Genomic DNA, 20,275 nt, shown 5'->3' with positions numbered 1-20,275 from the left:
CTACTCGGGAGGCTGAGGCAGGAGAATGGCGTGAACCTGGGAGGCAGAGCTTGCAGTGAGCCGAGATCCGGCCACTGCACTCCAGCCTGGGGGACAGAGCGAGACTCCGTCTCAAAAAATAACATAACATAACATAACATAACATAACATAACATAACATAACATAACAGCCTGCAGTCTTTCCATGGGGAAAGCATTCAGTCTCTACGCAACAAAAAGGAAGGAAATGGCCCTGGAAATTTTAACTAAGGCTTGAGGTCCAGCTCAACAGCCAGTGAGTTACTTAAGCAAGGAACTTAAAACTTGGTGGCCAAAGGATGGTCAGTCTGCCTCCAAGCAGTTACAGTAGAGGCTTTGCTGGTGCCAGAGGCCACTGGGTTAACCATAGGAAATAACTGTTTAACCCCACACAATGTAACAGGACTGTTGTCCTCTAAGGAAAGTCTCTGGCTAACAAACAATTGCCTCCTCAAATACCAAGCTTTGCTGCTAAAGGGATCTGCAGTCCAGTTGAAAACCTACCCTTGCCTGAGCCCAGCCACTTTCTCCCAAAGAAAACTGGAGAACCCAAACATGATTGTAAACAGGTAAGTGGAGCAAACTGGGTAAAACAAATAATAAGAATCACTGTTTGCATTCTCTGTAAAGTTTTAATTAATGAAAAAGGATTTTCTTAAAGAACATTCAGCTCAATTAAAAGTGGATATCCAAGCTATGGTTATACTTAAAAGGCCTTTATATTTTTCTCTTCATAAATCTTCCTTTTCTGGAAAACATTTTTTTCTCAGTCGACTGATTTTTTTTTTTTTTTTTTTTTTTTAACTGTGTCTTGCCACTCTTGGTCTATCTAGAATAACTTCTGGTGGCCTGGGACTCCTTGGGGAAACAGAAAAGGCGCCACAAATCCCATTTTAAGAAAAAATCTGTTTTCCACATGGAGCCTCTAGAATTAAAGGTGAATAAATACCTCTCAAAATCTGTCTTTGTCTTCTGGCTATGCTTGCTTATTAGGCCCTGGAAACTGTATTCCTAGTTCTGTTCTTAAAGAACCTCACTCGGAGGCCAATAATCCAACCGGAACATTGGCATGTGCAAAATCTTATAACTACTGGATCTTCTTCCTTTTGTCTGTGTGGTTACGTATGTGCTACTTGTGTAACGTCTATTTAAAAAAGGAACTCTAGGCTGGGCGCTGTGGCTCAAGCTTGTAATCCCAGCACTTTGGGAGGCCGAGATGGGCGGATCACGAGGTCAGGAGATCGAGACCATCCTGGCTAACACAGTGAAACCCCGTCTCTACTAAAAAATACAAAAAAATGTAGTCCCAGCTACTCCGGAGGCTGAGGCAGGAGAATGGCGAAAACCCGGGAGGCGGAGCTTGCAGTGAGCTGAGATCCGGCCACTGCACTCCAGCCCAGGCGGCAGAGCGAGACTCTGTCTCAAAAAAAAAAAAAAAAAAAAAAAGGAACTCTAATTAATTGGCCTAAGAAAAATAAGTGCGTAAGTCAAATATTTTTAAGGGAAAAATAAAAGCTGTGGTACCTTTCAGTTCATGTGACTTCAATCTTTAAAAATAAAGAGTCTTAGGAATTATTGGTAAAATACAAATGTCTTCAAGGTATAAAAATGTGGTCTAAATTACGCAGCTCAAATACTAGGTTTGCTAAATATTTTAAGGTTGTTGTAAACTGCTTTTTTTCTCTTTTTTTTTTTTTTTTTTTTTTTTGAGACGCAGTCTTGCTCTGTCACCATGACTGGAGTGCAGGGGCGCAATCTTGGCTCACTGCAACCTTTGACTCCCTGGTTCAAGCGATTCTCCTGCCTCAGCCTCCTGAATAGCTGGGATTACAGGCACGTGCCACCACACCTAGCTAATTTTTGTATTTTTAGTAGAGACGGGGTTTCACCATGTTGGCCAGGATGGTCTCGATCTCCTGACCTTGGGTGATCCACCTGCTTCAACCTCCCACAGTGCTGGGATTACAGGCACAAGCCACTGCACCTGGCCGTAAACTGCTTCTTTAGCCTTTAAAAACTGTCAACTTGCCTGCTTCACAATTGGTAGGGCCTGGGAACATATGGAAGTAACCATGCCCCTAACTATGCTGAAAGGAGTCAAACTTTATCTGCATCTAGGACATAATTAAAACAACCTAACAGGTTTTACATTAAAGTTAAAAATTACTAAAAGTTACCATTATAACATGTGATTGAAACTACTGAACATGGAATTGCATGCGAAGTGTGTAAAAACAGTAAAAGATATTTTTATTTAAAGATTATAAGAAGGCATGGAAATGTATATTTTGCTTAGAAATAAAGAATTGTCTTAAAGTAGAAGGTTTAAGCAAATTGTAAAAAAAGTTATAAAAATGAATCTTGCAAAGAAAACTCTGTGTGTGAACATATTAACTAAATCAAAAGGGCATTATATGGTTTTTTTCTGTAAATTAATCACTGAAATAAAAGCACAGCAAGGTTTTCTTAAAATGCTAATCTACTCTTTAACAAAACTTGTCAAGGGCTATAACAGGTATGTGAAAATCTCACTTCATGGTCAAACTGGTTAAAATTAAATAGGATTGTCTATAATGTTTCATTTAAAATTAAAGTTAACATTAATAGTAAACTAATGCAAAGGTAAAATTTAACTTTCTCTCTTAACACAGGAGTTTCATGGAATAGAAAAGAATGAATGGTTTTTGCTTTTTCAAATTTCTGGCTCATCATTTTGGCAAAAACAAAAAACTTATGGTAATCTAAAAGTCTATTTCATAATATCAAGTGTTCTAAATTTTAAATATACTTAACAGGCTTCCCAAAGTCAAACTTTAGTCTCAAGGTTGTCTTTCCTAACCCCTGGCTTTTGGGTGCTGCAGAGGACCCCTGAAGCATCTAGAAGAGAGGTAAACATAATTATTTAACATGTTGAGGTACATAAAATTACCAAAATGATGTCTAATACTCTTCAGGTTATATTTTAGGGGATAATATTAACATGTGTTCCAAAACTGTATGGGATGTCTATGGTTCTAGTGTCTGAATGTGTGCTATTACAATTAAGCTTGTTATGCTGGGTTTTTGAAAACCACAAAAATAACCAAATTTCTTTGTTAATTGTATTTCTGACTATCCAAACTGGACATTTTGTCATTTACAGACAATTGTTGTTTTGTTTTAATTCTCTTCAAAAGATGGTTTATAATCAAGCCGTGGGACTTTAACAAGTTCTCTCCAATGCAGGTTTGTCATGACCAAAAAATGTACAGGACTCATAAAAGGCTAAAATGTTTATCACTATCAAACAAAACAAAAGTTAATGGAATGAACTAAACTAATAGAAAACTAAAGCAATATTCCTCATTTATGCTTAGAACATGGCTAATCCTTATTTTACTTTTTAGAGTCAAAAAAACTTGTCTTTAGCTACAGCCTTTGATAACTAAGCAAAGTGTACTACTATAGGCAAAGTTTGGAGCGTGTTTATTTCTCTCTGACTAATTCCTCTAGAATTTGGAAACTAGTTATAAATATTCTTTTTTTTTTTTTTTTTCTTTCTTTTTTTTTTTTTTTGAGACGGAGTCTAGCTCTGTCGCCCAGGCTGGAGTGCAGTGGCGCAATCTCGGCTCACTGCAAGCTCCGCCTCCCGGGTTCACGCCATTCTCCTGCCTCAGCCTCCCAAGTAGCTGGGACTACAGGCGCCTGCCACCGCGCCCGGCTAATTTTTTCTATTTTTTGTAGAGACGGGGTTTCACCATGGTCTCGATCTCCTGACCTTGTGATCCACCCGCCTCGGCCTCCCAAAGTGCTGGGATTACAGGCGTGAGCCACCGCGCCCGGCAAATATTCTTAAATTACAACAATATAGTTGTTTGGATCAGTGCAGCAAGAATCCATTTTCTCTTGCAACAAAACACAATTGGAAAAACTGGTTGTTTTACCAAGGCTTTGATTGGAAGGGTCTGTTTCCCTTTAAGGGATCAAGCTTAACTTGCTGAGCCAATAAAAAGCCCTGGGGAAAACTGGCCTCATACCTGTCTACACAGTCTCCATACCGGGTTCCTGACCTGCGGTGGTAAAGAATGTCACTTTCTAACAGGCCTAGGAACCCCATGCTTCTGGAACCTCAAGAAGGAAAAGAATTTATCCAACTCACAGGTATTTAAAAGTACAAACCCATGGCTGGGCTTGGCTTTAAAAAGTCCTATCTAAAATTCCTCATGGAACAAGGTTCTATCAAAGCCAATCTAAAAGGCCTACATAAGAATGATTATTCTTGCTGTACTTTATGCAAATAATTAGGCCAAGACTTCAGTCCTATCATAGATTGTTTTTAACAAAACTGAGGACAAGAGAAAGAGAAACTATGTTTCAAAACTTATCATACCTCTGTTATTAACTTCTAGTCTCATTAGTTGTTTTTAAGTTCTTGCCGACATTTTAAACTATCCCTGCTTATTCCTGTCAACCAACCAGCAATCTCTGGCTGCAGCTCAGAGAAAACAGAAAGGCATGGGTGACAGAAAAATCTGGAAACATGTTCTAGTTCTGGGCAATTATCCTACAAATCCTGCCAGGTAAACTACAACCCCAAGGTTTCCCTCTTTTTTGGGAAAGTAAGACCAAGGAAGCTAAACAAAGCCAAGCCCCATATACCCACTTACAACAGCACAACCCATCTAAGTGGCTCACGGGTATCAAATAAACTCTGTTGTCATGGTTACAGCCTATCGTGCCCCCACTAATAACAGTCGTCTTAATACTCATATTTGGAACCTATATTCTAAACCTCCTTGTAAAGTTTATCTCTTCTCATCTAGAAACCATCAAGCTTCAGATGGTGCTGCAAATGGAGCCGAAAATGAAACTGCCCTCCTACGAAGGACCCTTAAATCAGCCCCAGGAGAAAGCCCCAGCTGCTGTTCCCCACACAACACTACTCTCCAGCAGGAAGGAGCCAGAAGAAATGTCACCCAGTTTCCCCTAGCAGCAGTTAGGGATTCTATTTCTGAGGGGGGGAAATACGTTATAGGAGTCAGAAATTATTTAGGTAGACAGTCTACCTAAAAAACTGAGTCCCTGGCAGAAAACTTTCCTTTTAACAAAAAGCAGCTGAAAAATAGCTCCCTTTCTAATCTCATGCAGTTCAAAAAAAGTGCTTCTTTTCTAGCAACAGGCAGCCTGAAAGTTGAGGCTGTAAAACACAGAGAAGATGGCTTGAGCACAGAAAGACAGGGGGAAGTCTCCTGGGTAATCACCAAACTTCACACTTACACAATGGGCCCCAGTAAAACAGTGGGTCTTAATAAGCATATTCCTTTCCCTTTAGGTGCACTAAGATAGAGAAGCTAAAAACAGACTGGGGGGATGTCTGCAGCTGCAAGAAGATGTGTGGGAGCAGACACAGAAACTCTCCCTCCTAGGTAAGCAAGACAAAGAAACACAGACTAAGAGTCCATCTATGTGGTCGGAGAATGGGATAAGAGCTGATAAAAAACTCTGTGCTATAGACGTAGCACACCTGGTCCCAACTAACCATTGGGCCCTAGGAGGCTAAGACATTCCCTCCTCAGGAGCCCCCTCCTCAGTAGCCCGTTATAAAAACCCTGACAATTTTACTACCACTTGGCAACCTGCTAGGGACCCCGCTCCGTGATGGAGAGCTATTCTTTTCTTTTGCCTATTAAACTCCTGCTCCAAACTCACTCTGTGTGTGTGTGTGTCTGCAACCTCAATCTCCTTGGCCATGACATCAAAAACCTTGGTATTTACCCCAGACAACAAGGCTGCTTCACCAGCCTTCTCACATTAAATTCCACACATTGCATGTCAGTGCTGTCACAGCTGTGTCTATCACCACAGCAACAAGCAGAGGGACTCAAGGCAAGAATGTGGACTTAGCGCTGATGACCCAGAGCTTGAGATGGGATCTGCCTAGCGTGAGCCATGGCTCAGTTTCACTCACTATGTGACTTGGTGAGAGTTACTTGGCCTCTCTGGGTCTCAGTTTCACATGTGTAAAATGGGGCTAAAATAACAATAGGAATAGCTGCTTTCACTAAATCACAGGTTGCTGCATGTATCCAATGAGATAATGTTTGTGAAAGTGCTTTGTAAATCTATGGCACCATATACATACCAGCACTAACTGGAAAACAAATGCATTTCTAAAATTAATATGTAGATTCATGACGCTGTAATTCAAAGCAGGTTTAAACAATAGGGGAAATCCATAATGAGTATATTAAATGTATCATTCTTTATTAAAGTGAAGAACTAATGCCCCTCCCCATCCAATTTGTCCCAACTTTTCTCAACTTGTCTCATGTGTTTTCTTTCCCTCCCTCCCTCCTTCTCTTCCTTCTTTCCTTCCTTCTTCCCTTTTTCCCTCTTTCTTTCTTTCTTTTTTGAGATGGAGTCTCACTCTGTCTCCCAAGCTGGAGTGCCATGGCAAGATCTCAGCTCACTGCAACCTTGCCTCCTGGGTTCAAGTGATTCTCCTGCCTCAGCCTCCCAAGTGGCTGGAATTACAGGTGTCTGCTACCATGCTTGGCTAATTTTTTTATTTTTAGTCTAGATGGGATCTTGCTATGTTGGCCAGGCTTGTCTCAAACTTTTGGCCTTAAGTGATCCGTCCACCTCAGCCTCCCAAAGTGCTGAGATTACACGCGTGAGCCACCACACCCAGCCTCCCTTGTGTTTTATTAAAGGAAGACCCACGTGATGGCCAGCAGAAATGGCACCCTCCTGTGTGACCCTGTGATGTGGAATGCACGCAAGAGGATTCACTTCCAGCAGGACACTTACCGAGCCCTTTCATGGCCTTCCTCAGGGTCTGGGCATCTTCCACGGCGTTGAATCCTGAAGCAGCTTTGACAGTACCTCCTTTGGTTGCCTAAGCACAAAAGACAGTGATGTTACTGAGAGGCAGTCTCTTACCAACACGGAGTCATCTCATTCGGCAAACATTTGCTGAACACTGACCATAGCCTAGAGAGTATTCTAGGTTCTAGGGATATGGCAGTGACCATGAAAAATGGAGCTCTTGCTCCCCGGGACTGATGCTCTAGCTCCTGGGAGGCAGACAGTGAACAAGCCAACAATTCTCAATTCCATAAACTGCCTGGGGGTGAGCAGTGCTGTGAAGCAGATAGAGAGGTCCTACAGGCCCATTCTGAGGAGTGACATTGAGGTTAAGAGCTGAATGAGATGAAGCAGATGCCCATGCAAAGACGGAGGCAAGGGTTATGGGCAGAGGAAACAGCTCCTGCAAAGGCCCTGAGGCCGGAACTAGTTTGTAGGGAGAGCAGGATAGAGGCCAGTGTGGCTCAAGTTGGTGGGCAAGAAGGGGAGGGGAAGATGAACTACATCACCATGGAATCCTGTTCCCCCTAAAAGGGAAAAATATCAAACCTGAATCCAATCAAGCCTCTAGAGCCAAAAACAAATTTACAGTAAACAGGAGAAAGGAGAATGTTAAACCACACCAAAGGGTTGCAGTCAGCAAAATCCAGACTCTGAGACACAGCACTTAAGAAACGACCTAGTTTCTTTGACAAATAAATGGCAAGGAGAATTTAAAGAGAGAGATGGAAGGGAAATACAGTTTAAAAGACATTGAAAAGGAACATCAATGATCATAATGTGAACCTATAGTACCATAATTTGGATCCTAAATTAAACAGTAAAAAACAAAAGACATTTAGGAGACAATGAAAATTTCAACATTGACTTGACATTTGATGACACTAAGGACTTGGTTTTAACATTTTTAGGTATAAGAATGGCATTATGGTGATATTTCATTTTGAAAAGAGGTTTAATCTACTGAAATAGTTTACAGATGAAATGATAAGATGTCTTGGGTTTGCTTCCAAATCACACAGGTGGAGAGAAAGGGGAGGAAGTGGAGACAAAGAAGAAACAGGCTGGACATGCTGACTCACCCCAGCAATCCCAGCACTTTGGGAGGCTGAGGCGGGCGGATCTCTTGAGCCCAGGAGTTTGAGACCGGACTGGGCAACATGGTGAAACCTCATCTCTACAAAAACATACCAAAAAATTAGCTATGCATGGTGGCACAGGCCTGTAGTCCCAGCTACTCAGGATGCTGAGGTGGGAGGATCTCTTGAGCCCAGGAGGTGGAGACTGCAGTGAGCCGAGAGCACACCACTGTGATCCAATCTGGGCGACAGAGTGAGACCCTGTCTCAAAAAAAGACAAAAAACAAGAGTGACGATGAGTTAATAATTATTGACTGGTACACAAAGGGGTTCCTTATAGTATTCTGTTTACTTTCACATATGTTTAAAGTTTTCCATAATAAAAATATTTAAATAAATGAACTAAAAATAAAAAAGAAGGCAGTCAGAGAGGTGGGCTGGGACCAGAGCAAGGCAGCCCTTCAAGCCAGGTAAGGAGTCTGTATTTTATTCTAAGTGCAGTGAAAGCCACTGACAGGTTTTGAGCAAGGAGATGGGGACACATGATCTAACTTATCGATTTAAAAGATCCCCTGGGCTGCTGTAGGGAGATGCAGAGACCATTTGAGAGTCTGGGCCAAGATCCGGGGGTGGGATATGAGCTAGACTAGGGTGAAATAGTTAAGATGGAAATAAACAGGAGAACAGACAGCTCAGCACATGTTTTGGAGCAAAGGCGACAGAACTTGCTGATGGACTGACGTGGGAGGTGAGGAAAGAAAAGAATCAAGTATAACTCTAAATCTTTTCCCCTGAGCAGCTGGGTATCATTTACCCAGATGGGGAAAACCGGAGGAAGACCACTAGATTTAGGGTGGCAGTGTGGGGTGGGATTTAGAGGTTCTATGTTGGAAATGTTAAGTTTGGGATGTCCATTAAATATCCCAGTGGAATTGTCAAAAAGACAATTGGTTACACAGGATAAGTCTAGAGGTCACATCCAGCATAATAAAGTTAGGACACATCAGCATTTGGGTGGTACTTGATGAGACGACCTGGAAAGAAAGTGAAAATAGGGACAGGAACTTAGGATAAGCCTGGGTCTCTCCAACAGTACAGGTCCAAGACGGGAGAGCCCAGAAAGGATGGCTGAGAAGGGGCGGTCCTTGAGCTCATAGGAAATCCAGGATCAAGCACTGTCCAGAGGCTGAGGAAGGAGGGAGTAGCTGGCGCTTGATCTAAGAAGCTTAGTGGGAAGGAGCATAAGCACTGGAGTGGGGTATGAATCTTATCTTTACCTCTTTATCTAGCTGTGTTGCCTGGGGACATTTCATTTTTCTCACTTGTATATTGGGAATAATGATAACTCACAGAAACAGGATAATATAGGAATGTACTTAGCACAAAACCCAGAAAAAAGTAAACACTAAAACAAAAACTCAGAATCATCATCATCATCATCGTCGTCATCATCATCAAAGAGGACTTCAGCTGTGCCTCCGTACTAAATAAAATAATGAGATTCTTTCATCTATTGCTTGTATTACACCTCCACACAAGCCTATGGGGTAATGCCAAAGCAGAATCTAGGATGGAGCATTTGTACAAGGTGGCAAAAACGGTATGGAATATGTGGAATAGAGTTAAAGTTTTCTGATAATCTAATTGGATCCAAGAATGTAATATGGGCCATCTAAAGGAACGGAGGATTTTTATACCCTTAGTGCAGTTCTCTAGTGAGCCTGACTTGAGCTTACTGCACTAGACCACCCTGGCCTGGACCTCTCAGGCTCATAGTGGCCCACATCAAGCCCGTCCAAGTCCTCAGGTACCCAGGGCATGGGCCTTCTCTGCTGCAAGACCAGGCTTTCATGTCCTGGATATGGTAAACATTTAGCACTTGGTCATCACCCTTTTACGTCTGACAGAGGAACGTAGAAATGTATGACATCAACTTCCTTAGGCACTGTTATTGGATGAATTGTATCTCCCCCACAAAAAAGACACATGGAAGTCCTAACCTCCAGCACCTCAGAATGTGACCTTATTTGGAAATAGGGCCGCTGCAGATTAATCAGTTAAGATGAGGTGATACTGGAGTAGGGTGGGCTCCTGATCCAGTATGACTGGTGTCATTATAAGAAGATGTGGATATGAGAAGACAGAGATAAAAGGGGCGAGCACCATATGACAAAGGCAGAGATGGAAGTTATGCAGCAGCAAGCCAAAGAATAGCTAGGACTGCCAGCAAACCCCCAGAAGCTAGGAAGAGGCCCAGAAGGCTTCTGCACAGGTGTGAAAGGGAGCACAGCCCTACTGACACCTTGCTTTGGGTTTCTGGCCTCCAGAACTGTGAGGCAACACATTTCTATTATTCTAAGCCACCCAGTTTGTGCTATTAGGTTGGTGCAATTACTTTTGCACCAACCTAATACTTTGTTTTGGCAGCTTCAAGAAACTAACAGAGGTACTTTACTTCTTTTCTTCTATTATGTATCAGTGGTAATACGCAAATTGGTGACTTGCTGTCAGAATTCCAACATGGCCTTTGGCCCCAGCATGAGACAGCTTTCTCAGTTGAACGTTTCACAAGGTTCTTTTGGAACTCCCGTATTGAAAAATTTTTGGATGGCACTCAAACACTGCATTCAACTATTAAGCAAACTACATTGCTGAGGGACACTACTGTGGGATTAGGATTAATAGATAACAAGGTGAATCAATAGAGGAATTGGCAAGGGTGGTTCTGTTTACCAGTTAGCATTCTTAGTGACTCTTTGTCTCCAGGAAAAAGATCAAGAAATGTGTTCCCTGTTAGCATGATAAATACCCATATTGATTAAATTTCAGAGTATAATATACCATTATCCATTCTGGGAAGACATGGAATTCTGTCCCAAGAGGGCCCATTGTGATAGCAGGCAAAGGAAACAGAGCGGATACAGGAAGGAATGATGAAAATGAATAGATAAAAATAGGTGCCATATCACAATTGATGAAATGTTGTTATTACATTAATAATGAAGAAGATATATGCAAAAAAGAACAGAATACAATACAGTGGAATACTAATGGGCAAAAAAAGGAATAGAGGAACAAACTACCGATGCAACAACACGGATTAATTGCAGAAGAATATAATGCCCAGAAAAAGAAGTCAGACACAAAATAGTACCTACTCTATGATTCCATTTATAGGATGTTCTAGAACAGGCAAAACTAACTTATGATAACACTCAGAACAGCAGTTGCATTGCCTGTGTGGAGTGGAGGGTGGGAAGGGGAGTTGATACGATAGGGGCATGGAGGAGCTCCTGGGAACAATAAAATGTCCTACCTCGATACACGAGTAGGTTATGTGGGTATATACATTTGTCAAAACTTATCGACCAGTAACCTTAAAGCATGTGCATTTCACTATATGCAAATTATGCCTCCATAAAACATGTTTTAAAATCTTGAATACAATGATTTAAAAACATACTGTAGAGAATTCGGCAAATTTTTTAAACATTAAGAAGAAAGCAGGGCGCGGTGGCTCACACCCGTAATCCCAGCACTTTGGGAGGCTGAGGTGGGTGGATCATGAGGTCAGGAGTTTGAGACCAGCCTAGCCAACACAGTGAAACCCTGTCTCTACTAAAAATACAAAAAATTAGTCGGGTGTGGTGGTGGGCACCTGTAATCCCAGCTACTTGGGAGGCTGAAGCAGGGGAATTGCTTGAACCCAGGGCAGAGGTGGTAGTGAGCCGAGATCACACCACTGCACTCCAGCCTGGGCAACAGATTGAGACTCTGTCTCAAGAAAAATAAAAATAAAAAAATTAAGAAGAAAATTAAAACATAACCACTAGAGTAAATAATTTTAATGATATGAAATGTAATATAAACATTACATTATCTCATTAGCATAGAGAAGAGATAAAGTATAAGATCAGCGTGAATACATAACTTGTTTCCTATTTTCCTATACTAAGTAGAGGAAAAGAAAGGCTATAAAACTGTTGTTTATCCTCTTATTACTCTTATTGAAAAATCATTATACATATGAGTAAGGTCTAAAATAAAATAATGGCAAATAGTTGGTGTTTCCAATGTTGTGACTGGATAGTGTGGTTTTCTTTTTAAAATGTCCTTTATCTGTCTAATAAATAATAGTCATGATAGAAAAACAGGTTTTAGGAGGAAAGATGAGAGCAACTGAGGTAATTTTCCTAGAGTGGAAAGCACACAAAGGGCCACTTGATTATAGTCTTCATTTGTAGGAAAGCTGTGAGCCTACTGAAGACAGGAAAAGCATTTCATTAATTCTGAGTCGCAGTACCACATCTGGCACAAAGTAGGGGCACCATAAGCATTTCTGAATAAATATTCTCCACGTTGGCTAGGCACAGTGGCTCATGCCTGTAATCCCAGCACTTTGGGAGGCCAAGGTGGGAGGATTGCTTGAAGCCAGGAGTTTGAGACCAGCTTGGGTAACATCGCGAGCCCCTCATCCCTATAAAAAATAAAAATAGGCCAGGCTCAGTGGCTCACGCCTGTAATCCCAGCACTTTGGGAGGCCGAGGCAGGTGGATCACGAGGTCAGGAGATCAAGAACATCCTGGCTAACAAGGTGAAACCCCATCTCTACTAAAAGATACAAAAAATTAGCCAGGCCTGGTGGTGGGTACCTGTAGTCCCAGCTACTCGGGAGGCTGAGGCAGGAGAATGGCGTGAACCGGGAGGCGGAGCTTGCAGTGAGCCGAGATAGTGCTACTGCACTCCAGCCTGGGCAACAGAGGGAGACTCTGTCTTAACATAACATAACATAACATAACATAACATAACATAACATAAAATAAAATAAAATATAAAATAAAATAAAATAAATAATAAAAATAAATAAATATTTTTAAAAAATTCTCCATGGCCAGTGAGAATCAATCAGCAAAAAATTGATTTTAAACTAAAGCATGAGAGATTTGGGGCACACATGAATAAGCCTTTGACTGTCAGAGATCATGAAGAAATTTCTGGAACATCTAACGCAAAAAAAAAAAAAATTAAGAGTATATTACTCTTTGTTCAGGATAGTTCACTTTACACATCCATCTTCCTAAAGGAAGGCATCTCAAGCTGGCAGACTCTCCAGTTCCTCTCTAGGTATAAGATTTCCACTTCTATTATTGCTTCCTCCAGAAGACCATGGACCAGAATTACTTGTCTATTCAGAAACATATTTGGGTGAGAGAAGGAGAGCAGATGGCCAGCCTTAGGTAGAGCCATGTTTTCAGCTAAGAGGCTCAGCTTCCACCTCAGAGCTGAGCTGTACAGAACTCTCAAAGGGATTCAATTTGATGCTTGTTCCAAAGATCAGATAACCAAGGTCCAAGGCATCTGATTACTATGTAAAGCAAGAGGCGGCCGACACACCCATATTGTTAAGAAATACCCCTCTTGAAGAGCCTCAAATGATGTGGCTACCCCAGAATACGGATAGCAGTCCTCTTCTGGTGGTAGAACCTGCAGAATTTTTAGTTTTTCCTTTTTAAATGTTCTAAAATAAACATGTAGTGCTTCTGTAGACAGAAAACTACAACTTGCTTCTATATTCTCAGGATGTTAAAAGAATTCAAATAATTCTCTCTTTGAATCAATTTTCAAGGTCAAGTTGCTTACCACCCCTAAAAGAAATTTAAATGATGTTTAGAAATAGATCTGCCTTTTCATGTCCTCCTCCCTCCCCTCTGTTGAGTAAACAAGGCTTTGTTTAAGCTAACAGTCGCTGCGCCCACATTCTGTACCTGTTGGCAGCTGGCACCAGATAAGGTTGAGGTAGTTCACAACTTACCACGGCCATGACTCTAGGTCAAGATCAAAGTTCAGCCACCCAAGCAGAAGTTCTTCTGTGATAAAAGCAGAGGGGAAATGATTGTGATGAAGGAAATGGCATTAAAATCATTCATCAGGATAACTTGCAGTTTGCATGAAGCTAAGCCTGAGGAAATGACATCTAACTTAATCAAAAGGCCAGTTACTGATTAGCCAAAATACAAGGAGTGGGCTAGTAATTAGAGAAACTGTTAAAAAAAGTCAACTTTATCATACTGGTAAAATATTTTCCTACCTGTTCTTCTGTTTGGAGATACACACGACAGAAAGGATTCCTATTGTTTTGTTAGGGTAAGGTACCATTACTTGTACTCAAGCTGGACACAGATTCTGAACTGAATGTTATAGCAGACCAGAAGAGGTTCCCCCTTTGAGAAAAGAGATAATCCAACTGCATCAGAGGAAAGTACAGCATACCAGCCTCCCCTCCGTGTGTGCATCTGTGTGAGTGTGTTTGTGTGTGTGTACGTGTGTGTGTGATGACAGGCCAGCAGCCCAACCAACATGAGATTCTTTTCATTTCCCAATGGCGATTTTTACTGCCACCATTCTAGGATTAAAGATGTTTCTTCCCTTTAAGCTGCAGACTTATAAACCCAACTTTGTCCTCGGTTTTCAGCACCCCCTCTTTCATCATCATCACACATTTCTTTCAGTTGTTCAGAATGCAAGAAATGTCTTCATTGTAGTCTAGGACTCTTGTGGAGTTCTCATGATATACAAACAGTCCCCTAACAGCAGCCCACCACCTCCTGTTCCCATATCTAAGTCATATGAACAAGGCACCTTCTCTTTTCTTATTTTTTTTGAGTCAAGGTCTCCCTCCATATCCAGGCTGGAGTGTAGTGGTGCAATCATAGCCCACTGCAGCCTCGAACTCCTGGACTCAAGCAATCCTCCTGCCTCAGCCTCCCGAGTCACTGGGACTACAGGTGCAAACCACCTGGATAAGGTTCCTTTTCTCAGAATTTAGTTAGATCCTCGATACTCAAAGAGTCATCCGAGAACCAGGAGTGCATGCATTCCTGGGAGCTTGTTAAAAATGCAGAATCTGGCTGGGCACGGTGGCTCATGCCTGTAATCCCAGCACTTTGGGAGGCCGAGGCAGGTGGATCATTTGAGATCAGGAGTTTGAGACCAGCCTGGCCCACATGGTGAAACCCCATCTCTACTAAAAATATAAAAATTAGCTGGGGAGTAGTGGCACACACCTGTAATTCCAGCTACTTGGGAGGCTGAGGCAGGAGAATCACTTGAGCCTGGGAGGCAAAGGTTGCAGTGAGCCAAGATCATGCCACTGCGCTCCAGTCTGGGTAATAGAGTGAGACCCTGTCTCTAAAGAAAGAAAGAAAGAAAAAGCAGAATCTCAGATCCCTACCCCAGACCTACTCCCAGAATCTGCATTTTTAGAAGATTCCCCAAATATTTGCCTGTACAGTAGTTTGAAAAGCACTGGTCTAGATAATCTGACCAAGCAGCGTGCCTTTTGATGATAACTAAGTCCTTCTTAACCCACCTGATTACCACTTAGGCCTTGTTTGATCACATTTGCTTTTTACCTTCCAGTTTCATTCTTCCTGTTTCCATCATTCATTGTCGACTGACCCCCTATTACCTGTGGGTTCAAATAAGGGGAGAACCAACTAGTCCCGGGGCACAGCCTGAGCAAAGGTGCAGAGGTGGGAATGAGCTGCAGTTTCAGGGATAATGAGGAAATGCGGGCATGACAGCAGAGGGCTCATTCCAGGGAAGGCTCAGAAACAAGGTTGGAAAAGCCAAAGCAAACTGAATGGTATGGGCCTTGCATGCCTGGCTGAGGAGTCTGGCTTTACAGCATACCACAGGTCATGGGAATACTGTGGAAAGCTTTTTGTTATTTGCAGAGAAGTGCCATAATAAAAGAAAAACTTTAGCAAGGTACTGTACCTTACTACAGGGTAAACTGGAAAGAAAGACTGGAGTGAGGGAGAAGGAGTTAAGAAGGCTTGAGAGATGACTACAGGAACAGATGGGTAGAAGCAAACGCCTGTGCAGGGTGTGGCACTGGAATATGATATACGGAGGATGTTTGGAAGGCTTTATCAGATGTAGTGACTCATGGACTGTATAGATTTACTCATTCAATCACCAAATGTTCCTAAATGACCTCTCACAACACCTCTTCAGGCACACTTGTTCTGTTGATAGAGATAATGCAGTGGATAAGACAATGAACCTGCTGTCAAGGCATTTATAGTCTACCAGGAGAGATAAACAACACATTTATTTTTTAATTTTATTTTTTACATAACTAGACATCTTTATCTTTTGACAAACAGTTTTAACAAACGTAATTTTCAAGCTCTTTCCACAATAGAAATCATTACTTGCGCTCCCTTATTTCATTTAAAAAAAAAAAGGATTCATTCTGACTTCTCTTTCCTTTTTTTTGGAGGCAGAGTGTTGCTCTGTTGCCCAGGCTGGAATGTGGCGGCGCGATCTTGGCTCAGTGCGACCTCTGCCTCCCAGGTTCAAGCGAGTCTTCTGTCTCAGCCTCCCTGGTAGATGGGATTACAGGCATGCATTACCATGCCCGGCTAATTTTTGTATTTTTAGTAGAGACCAAGTTAGGATTTCAGGAATCCAAGACAGGATTTCACCATATTGGCCAGGCTGGTCTTGAACTTCTGACCTCAAGTGATCTGCCCACCTCAGCCTCCCAAAGTGTTGAGATTACAGGCATGAGCCACCGCACCTGGCCCTCTGACTTCTCTTTCTGTCCTTTTTTTTTTTTTTTTTTTGAGACAGAGTTTTGCTCTTGTTGCCCAGGCTGGAGTGCAATTACGTTTAACAAACGTAATTTTCAAGCTCTTTCCACAATAGGAATCATTACTTGAGCCCCTTATTAAAAAAAAAAAAAAAAAAAAAGGATTCATTCTGACTTCTCTTTCCTTTTTTTTTTGGAGGCAGAGTGTTGCTCTGTTGCCCAGGCTGGAGTGCAATGGCACGATCTTGGCTCACTGCAACCTCTGCCTCCCGGGTTCAAGCGATTCTCCTGCCTCAGCCTCCTGAGTAGCTGGGATTACAGGCATGTGCCGCCACGCCTAGCTAATTTTGTATTTTTAGTTGAGATGGGGTTTCTCCATGTTGGTCAGGCTGATCTTGAACTCCCGACCTCAGATGATCCGCCCACCTTGGCCTCCCAAAGTGCTGGGATTACAGGCGTGAGCCACTGCGCCCAGCCCAACTTCCCTTTCTAAATGCCAGCTATACATCAACCAGGCCTTTTCTGACCCCAGAGACAGTAGACTTGGGGACAGTGCTGATATCTACTGTAGAGATGCATTGTAATTTGGCTAACTCTAATTAGTTCTGATATTAACAGGCCCAGCATAGGCTGCTAAAACACTTTGACAATTTTAAAATATATTTTTAACTCTCACTTCTAACTTCTACTCAACTTCTTTGCCACTAACAACAAATTTTAGAAGGAATAAATGAGATAATTTCTGATTTTGGCGAGATGATGAAAATATAACAGGATGATAGCACAGAACAAGGATCGGCAAACCACAATAGCTCATGGGTGAAATCCTGCTTTTGTATGACCTACAAGCCAAGAATGTCATTTTTTTTTATAATTGACTAAAAAATCAAAAAAATGATATTTTATGATATGTGAACATAATACAAAATTCAAATTTCAAAGACTTATTGGAACAGTCACACGTGTTTGTTTATATTTTGTCTGTGGCTACTTTCAAGCTACAACAGCAGAAATGAGTAGTTGTGACAGAGACCATGCGGCCCAGGAAGCTAAGAATATTCACTGTCTGGCCCTTCACAGAAAACATTCGCTGACCCCTGACATGGAAGACAACAGGATCAGGTTACCAGGAAGGAGCTGGCCTGGGCAGGGCGATCCAGGAGGCATCTCTGAGTTGACATCTGAACTAAGACCTGAATGAAGGGAAGGGGCTAGCCATTCAAAGTTCTGAAGGAGAACTCTCAGGCAGCTGGAACAGTCAGTGCAAAGGCCCTGAAGCAGAAATGGGCTTACTGTGTTTGAGGGATGGACAAAAGCATTGTGAACAAGGGCAAGAGTGTCATGAGATGAAGATGCAGTCAGGCCATACAACATTGTGACCTAGAATAAGGAATATACACCTCTTCATCCTCCTGTTCCTGGTACAGAACTCCTAAATCCCTTGGAATTTTCTAAGTGATAAGAACAATAACGGTGAAAGGAGCATATTTTGTTATTCATAACAAGCCCCATTAACCACACCTGAGTTCATGTTAATGAGGGGATGTCTGGAAAGCAACCAGATAACTCTAGGATGGGGGACTGGTTGCTCCAGTAAAAAAACTCTGTGATAGAGAGTTGGAATTTTCAGTCCAACCTCTCATCTCATGGGAGGGGAGAAGGGCTGGAGACTGATTTCATTACCAATGGCCAATGATTTGATCAATCATGCCTATGTAACTAAGACTCCATAAAAACCCAAAGGATGGTGGGAAATAGGGAGTAAACGGTTTGAAGAGCTTCCAGGTTAGTGAACACATGGAGGTGCTGGGAAGACAGAGCATCTGGAGAGGCCATGGAAGCTGTGAGCCCCTCCCCACTTGCCCCACTCTATGCATTCTTCCATATGGCTGTTCCCAGACTGTATCCCTTTATTATAAACCGATAATCCAGTAAGTAAACTGTTTTCCTGAGTCCTGTGAGCCATTCTAGCAAATGATGAAAGTCAACAGGGGGTCATGGGAACCTCCGATTTCTAGCTATTCCATCAGAAGCATAGGTGACAAGCTGGACTTGCCATTGGCATCTGAAGTGGGGAGGCTTGTGGGACTGACCCCTTAACCCAAGCTTGTCCAACCTGTGGCCCATGGGCCACATGCAGCTCAGGACAGCTTTGAATCTGGCTCAACACAAATGTGTAAACTTTCTTAAAACATACGAGATTTTTTCAATTTTTTTCAATTTTTTTTTTTAAGCTCAGGAGCTATTGTTAATGTTAGTACATTTTATGTGTGGTCCAAGACAATTCTTCTTCTTCCAATGTGTCCCAGGGAAGTCAAAAGATTGGACACCCCTGCCTTAACCAGTGGGGTCTGTGCTAATGTGATAGTGTCAGAACTGAGTTAAATTGTGGCATACCCAGTTGGTGTCCAAAGAGAACTGAAGAACTGCTTGATGTGGGAACCCCCACCCCGCCTCCTCACCCACCTACATCTGGTGCTAGAAGTGAAAAAGTGCTAAAGTATAAGGAAAAAAATAGTTTGTTTTCCTATACAATCGGTGTCAGAAGTGAGATTTGCTAGAATGGCCCTGGCTTGCACAAATATGTGGTTTGGGAAGAGAAAGAACGAAAGGGTTAGGGATGAGGAACTTTGATTCCTAGGTGGCCACACGGTCATGAGACACGCAGGCTGGTGGGCTCCCTATTTTTAAATGGTCTGGGCCAGGCATGGTGGCTCATGCCTGTAATCCCAGCACTTTGGGAGGCTGAGGTGGGTAGATCGCCTGAGGTCAGGAGTTCGAGATCAGCCTGGCCAACATGATGAAACCCCATCTCTAATAAAAATATAAAAATTAAGCTGAGCATGGTGGTGGGTGCCTGTAATCCCAGCTACTCAGGAGGCTGAGGCAGGAGAATCATGTGAACCCCCAGAGATGGAGGTTGCAGTGAGCCAAGATTGCACCACTGCACTCCAGCCTGGGCAACAGAGTGAGACTCTGTCTCAATAAATAAATAAAGAAAATAAAAATAAATAAAATGGCCTGGAAGAAAATGATAGAAGCCCTTCACTCAAGCTCTAACTTATCTAACTCTCAATTAATAACAAAAGACCCAAGAAGCTTATTAACCACAAGCTCCTATTTCAGGGGGCTAGGGACTTCCCTGGAGCCCTATATGCATAGCTAGACTTAAAGTCCAACCTATAGTTACCCTTCCTCATTTTAAGGCTCAGAATGAGTGGGGTGGAGATTTAAAATGCTAATGTTGCATATGATGCATGAAGAAGCATGCTGAGCTACTGTGTGAGTGCTAGAAAAGCCTCTCCTATACATGCTCTGATGTAACCCTTTCCCATGGAAAGACCCTATAAAACTAACCCACACACTATCCTCTGAGAGCAGTCTGTTTCTTTTCCTTTCTCAGCACTGGCTCCCTTGTGCACAAGCCAAAACAAACTTTCTTTGCTGCTATGTATGGTGATTGCTCTTGATTTCTATCCTGGGTAATTACAAGAACCCAGGGCATTGGTAACAGCCACCCATGGTACAGAGTAGCATACCATGCTGAGATCTGTTAGTAAAAGTAAAAGCTACCCCAAGGAGTTGACTTACTGGATGCATAGGGAAATGCAAACTAATAAGAAAAGGCGACATATTCAGTCCCTTGCTTATTGTTATCTGTAATAGCTAAAATAAAATTAAAAGAGAGTGCTAGGTCAGACCAAGCTCAGATTTCAGTGAGTCTATGCTCTAG

The 20,275-nt window shown here is 42.2% G+C and overlaps 1 protein-coding gene across 5 annotated transcripts in view; it reads right to left on the bottom strand.

Annotated features, from left to right (window-relative positions):
• The window catches only part of ANXA4 (annexin A4), an 84,909-nt gene that overhangs the window by 31,942 nt on the left and 32,692 nt on the right, over window positions 1-20,275 (bottom strand). The window contains exons 2-5 of one of the 5 annotated variants that reach the window (XM_073023052.1): window positions 15,008-15,131; window positions 14,032-14,164; window positions 13,756-13,810; window positions 6,808-6,895 (exon numbers count right to left, since the gene is read on the bottom strand). In XM_073023052.1, the coding sequence (XP_072879153.1) occupies window positions 6,808-6,895; window positions 13,756-13,764 (97 nt within the window). In that variant the 5' untranslated portion in view covers window positions 13,765-13,810; window positions 14,032-14,164; window positions 15,008-15,131. Of the gene's footprint in view, window positions 1-6,807; window positions 6,896-7,946; window positions 8,055-13,755; window positions 13,811-14,031; window positions 14,165-15,007; window positions 15,132-20,275 lie in introns of those variants that run through there. The other 4 variants (XM_038007046.2, XM_007970348.3, XM_038007047.2 and 1 more) reach the window with 4 other exon arrangements.

This window comes from Chlorocebus sabaeus, chromosome 14 (assembly GCF_047675955.1).
Source record: "Chlorocebus sabaeus isolate Y175 chromosome 14, mChlSab1.0.hap1, whole genome shotgun sequence".
Taxonomy (NCBI): domain Eukaryota; kingdom Metazoa; phylum Chordata; class Mammalia; order Primates; family Cercopithecidae; genus Chlorocebus; species Chlorocebus sabaeus.
This window is presented reverse-complemented; position numbering and strand designations above follow the sequence as displayed.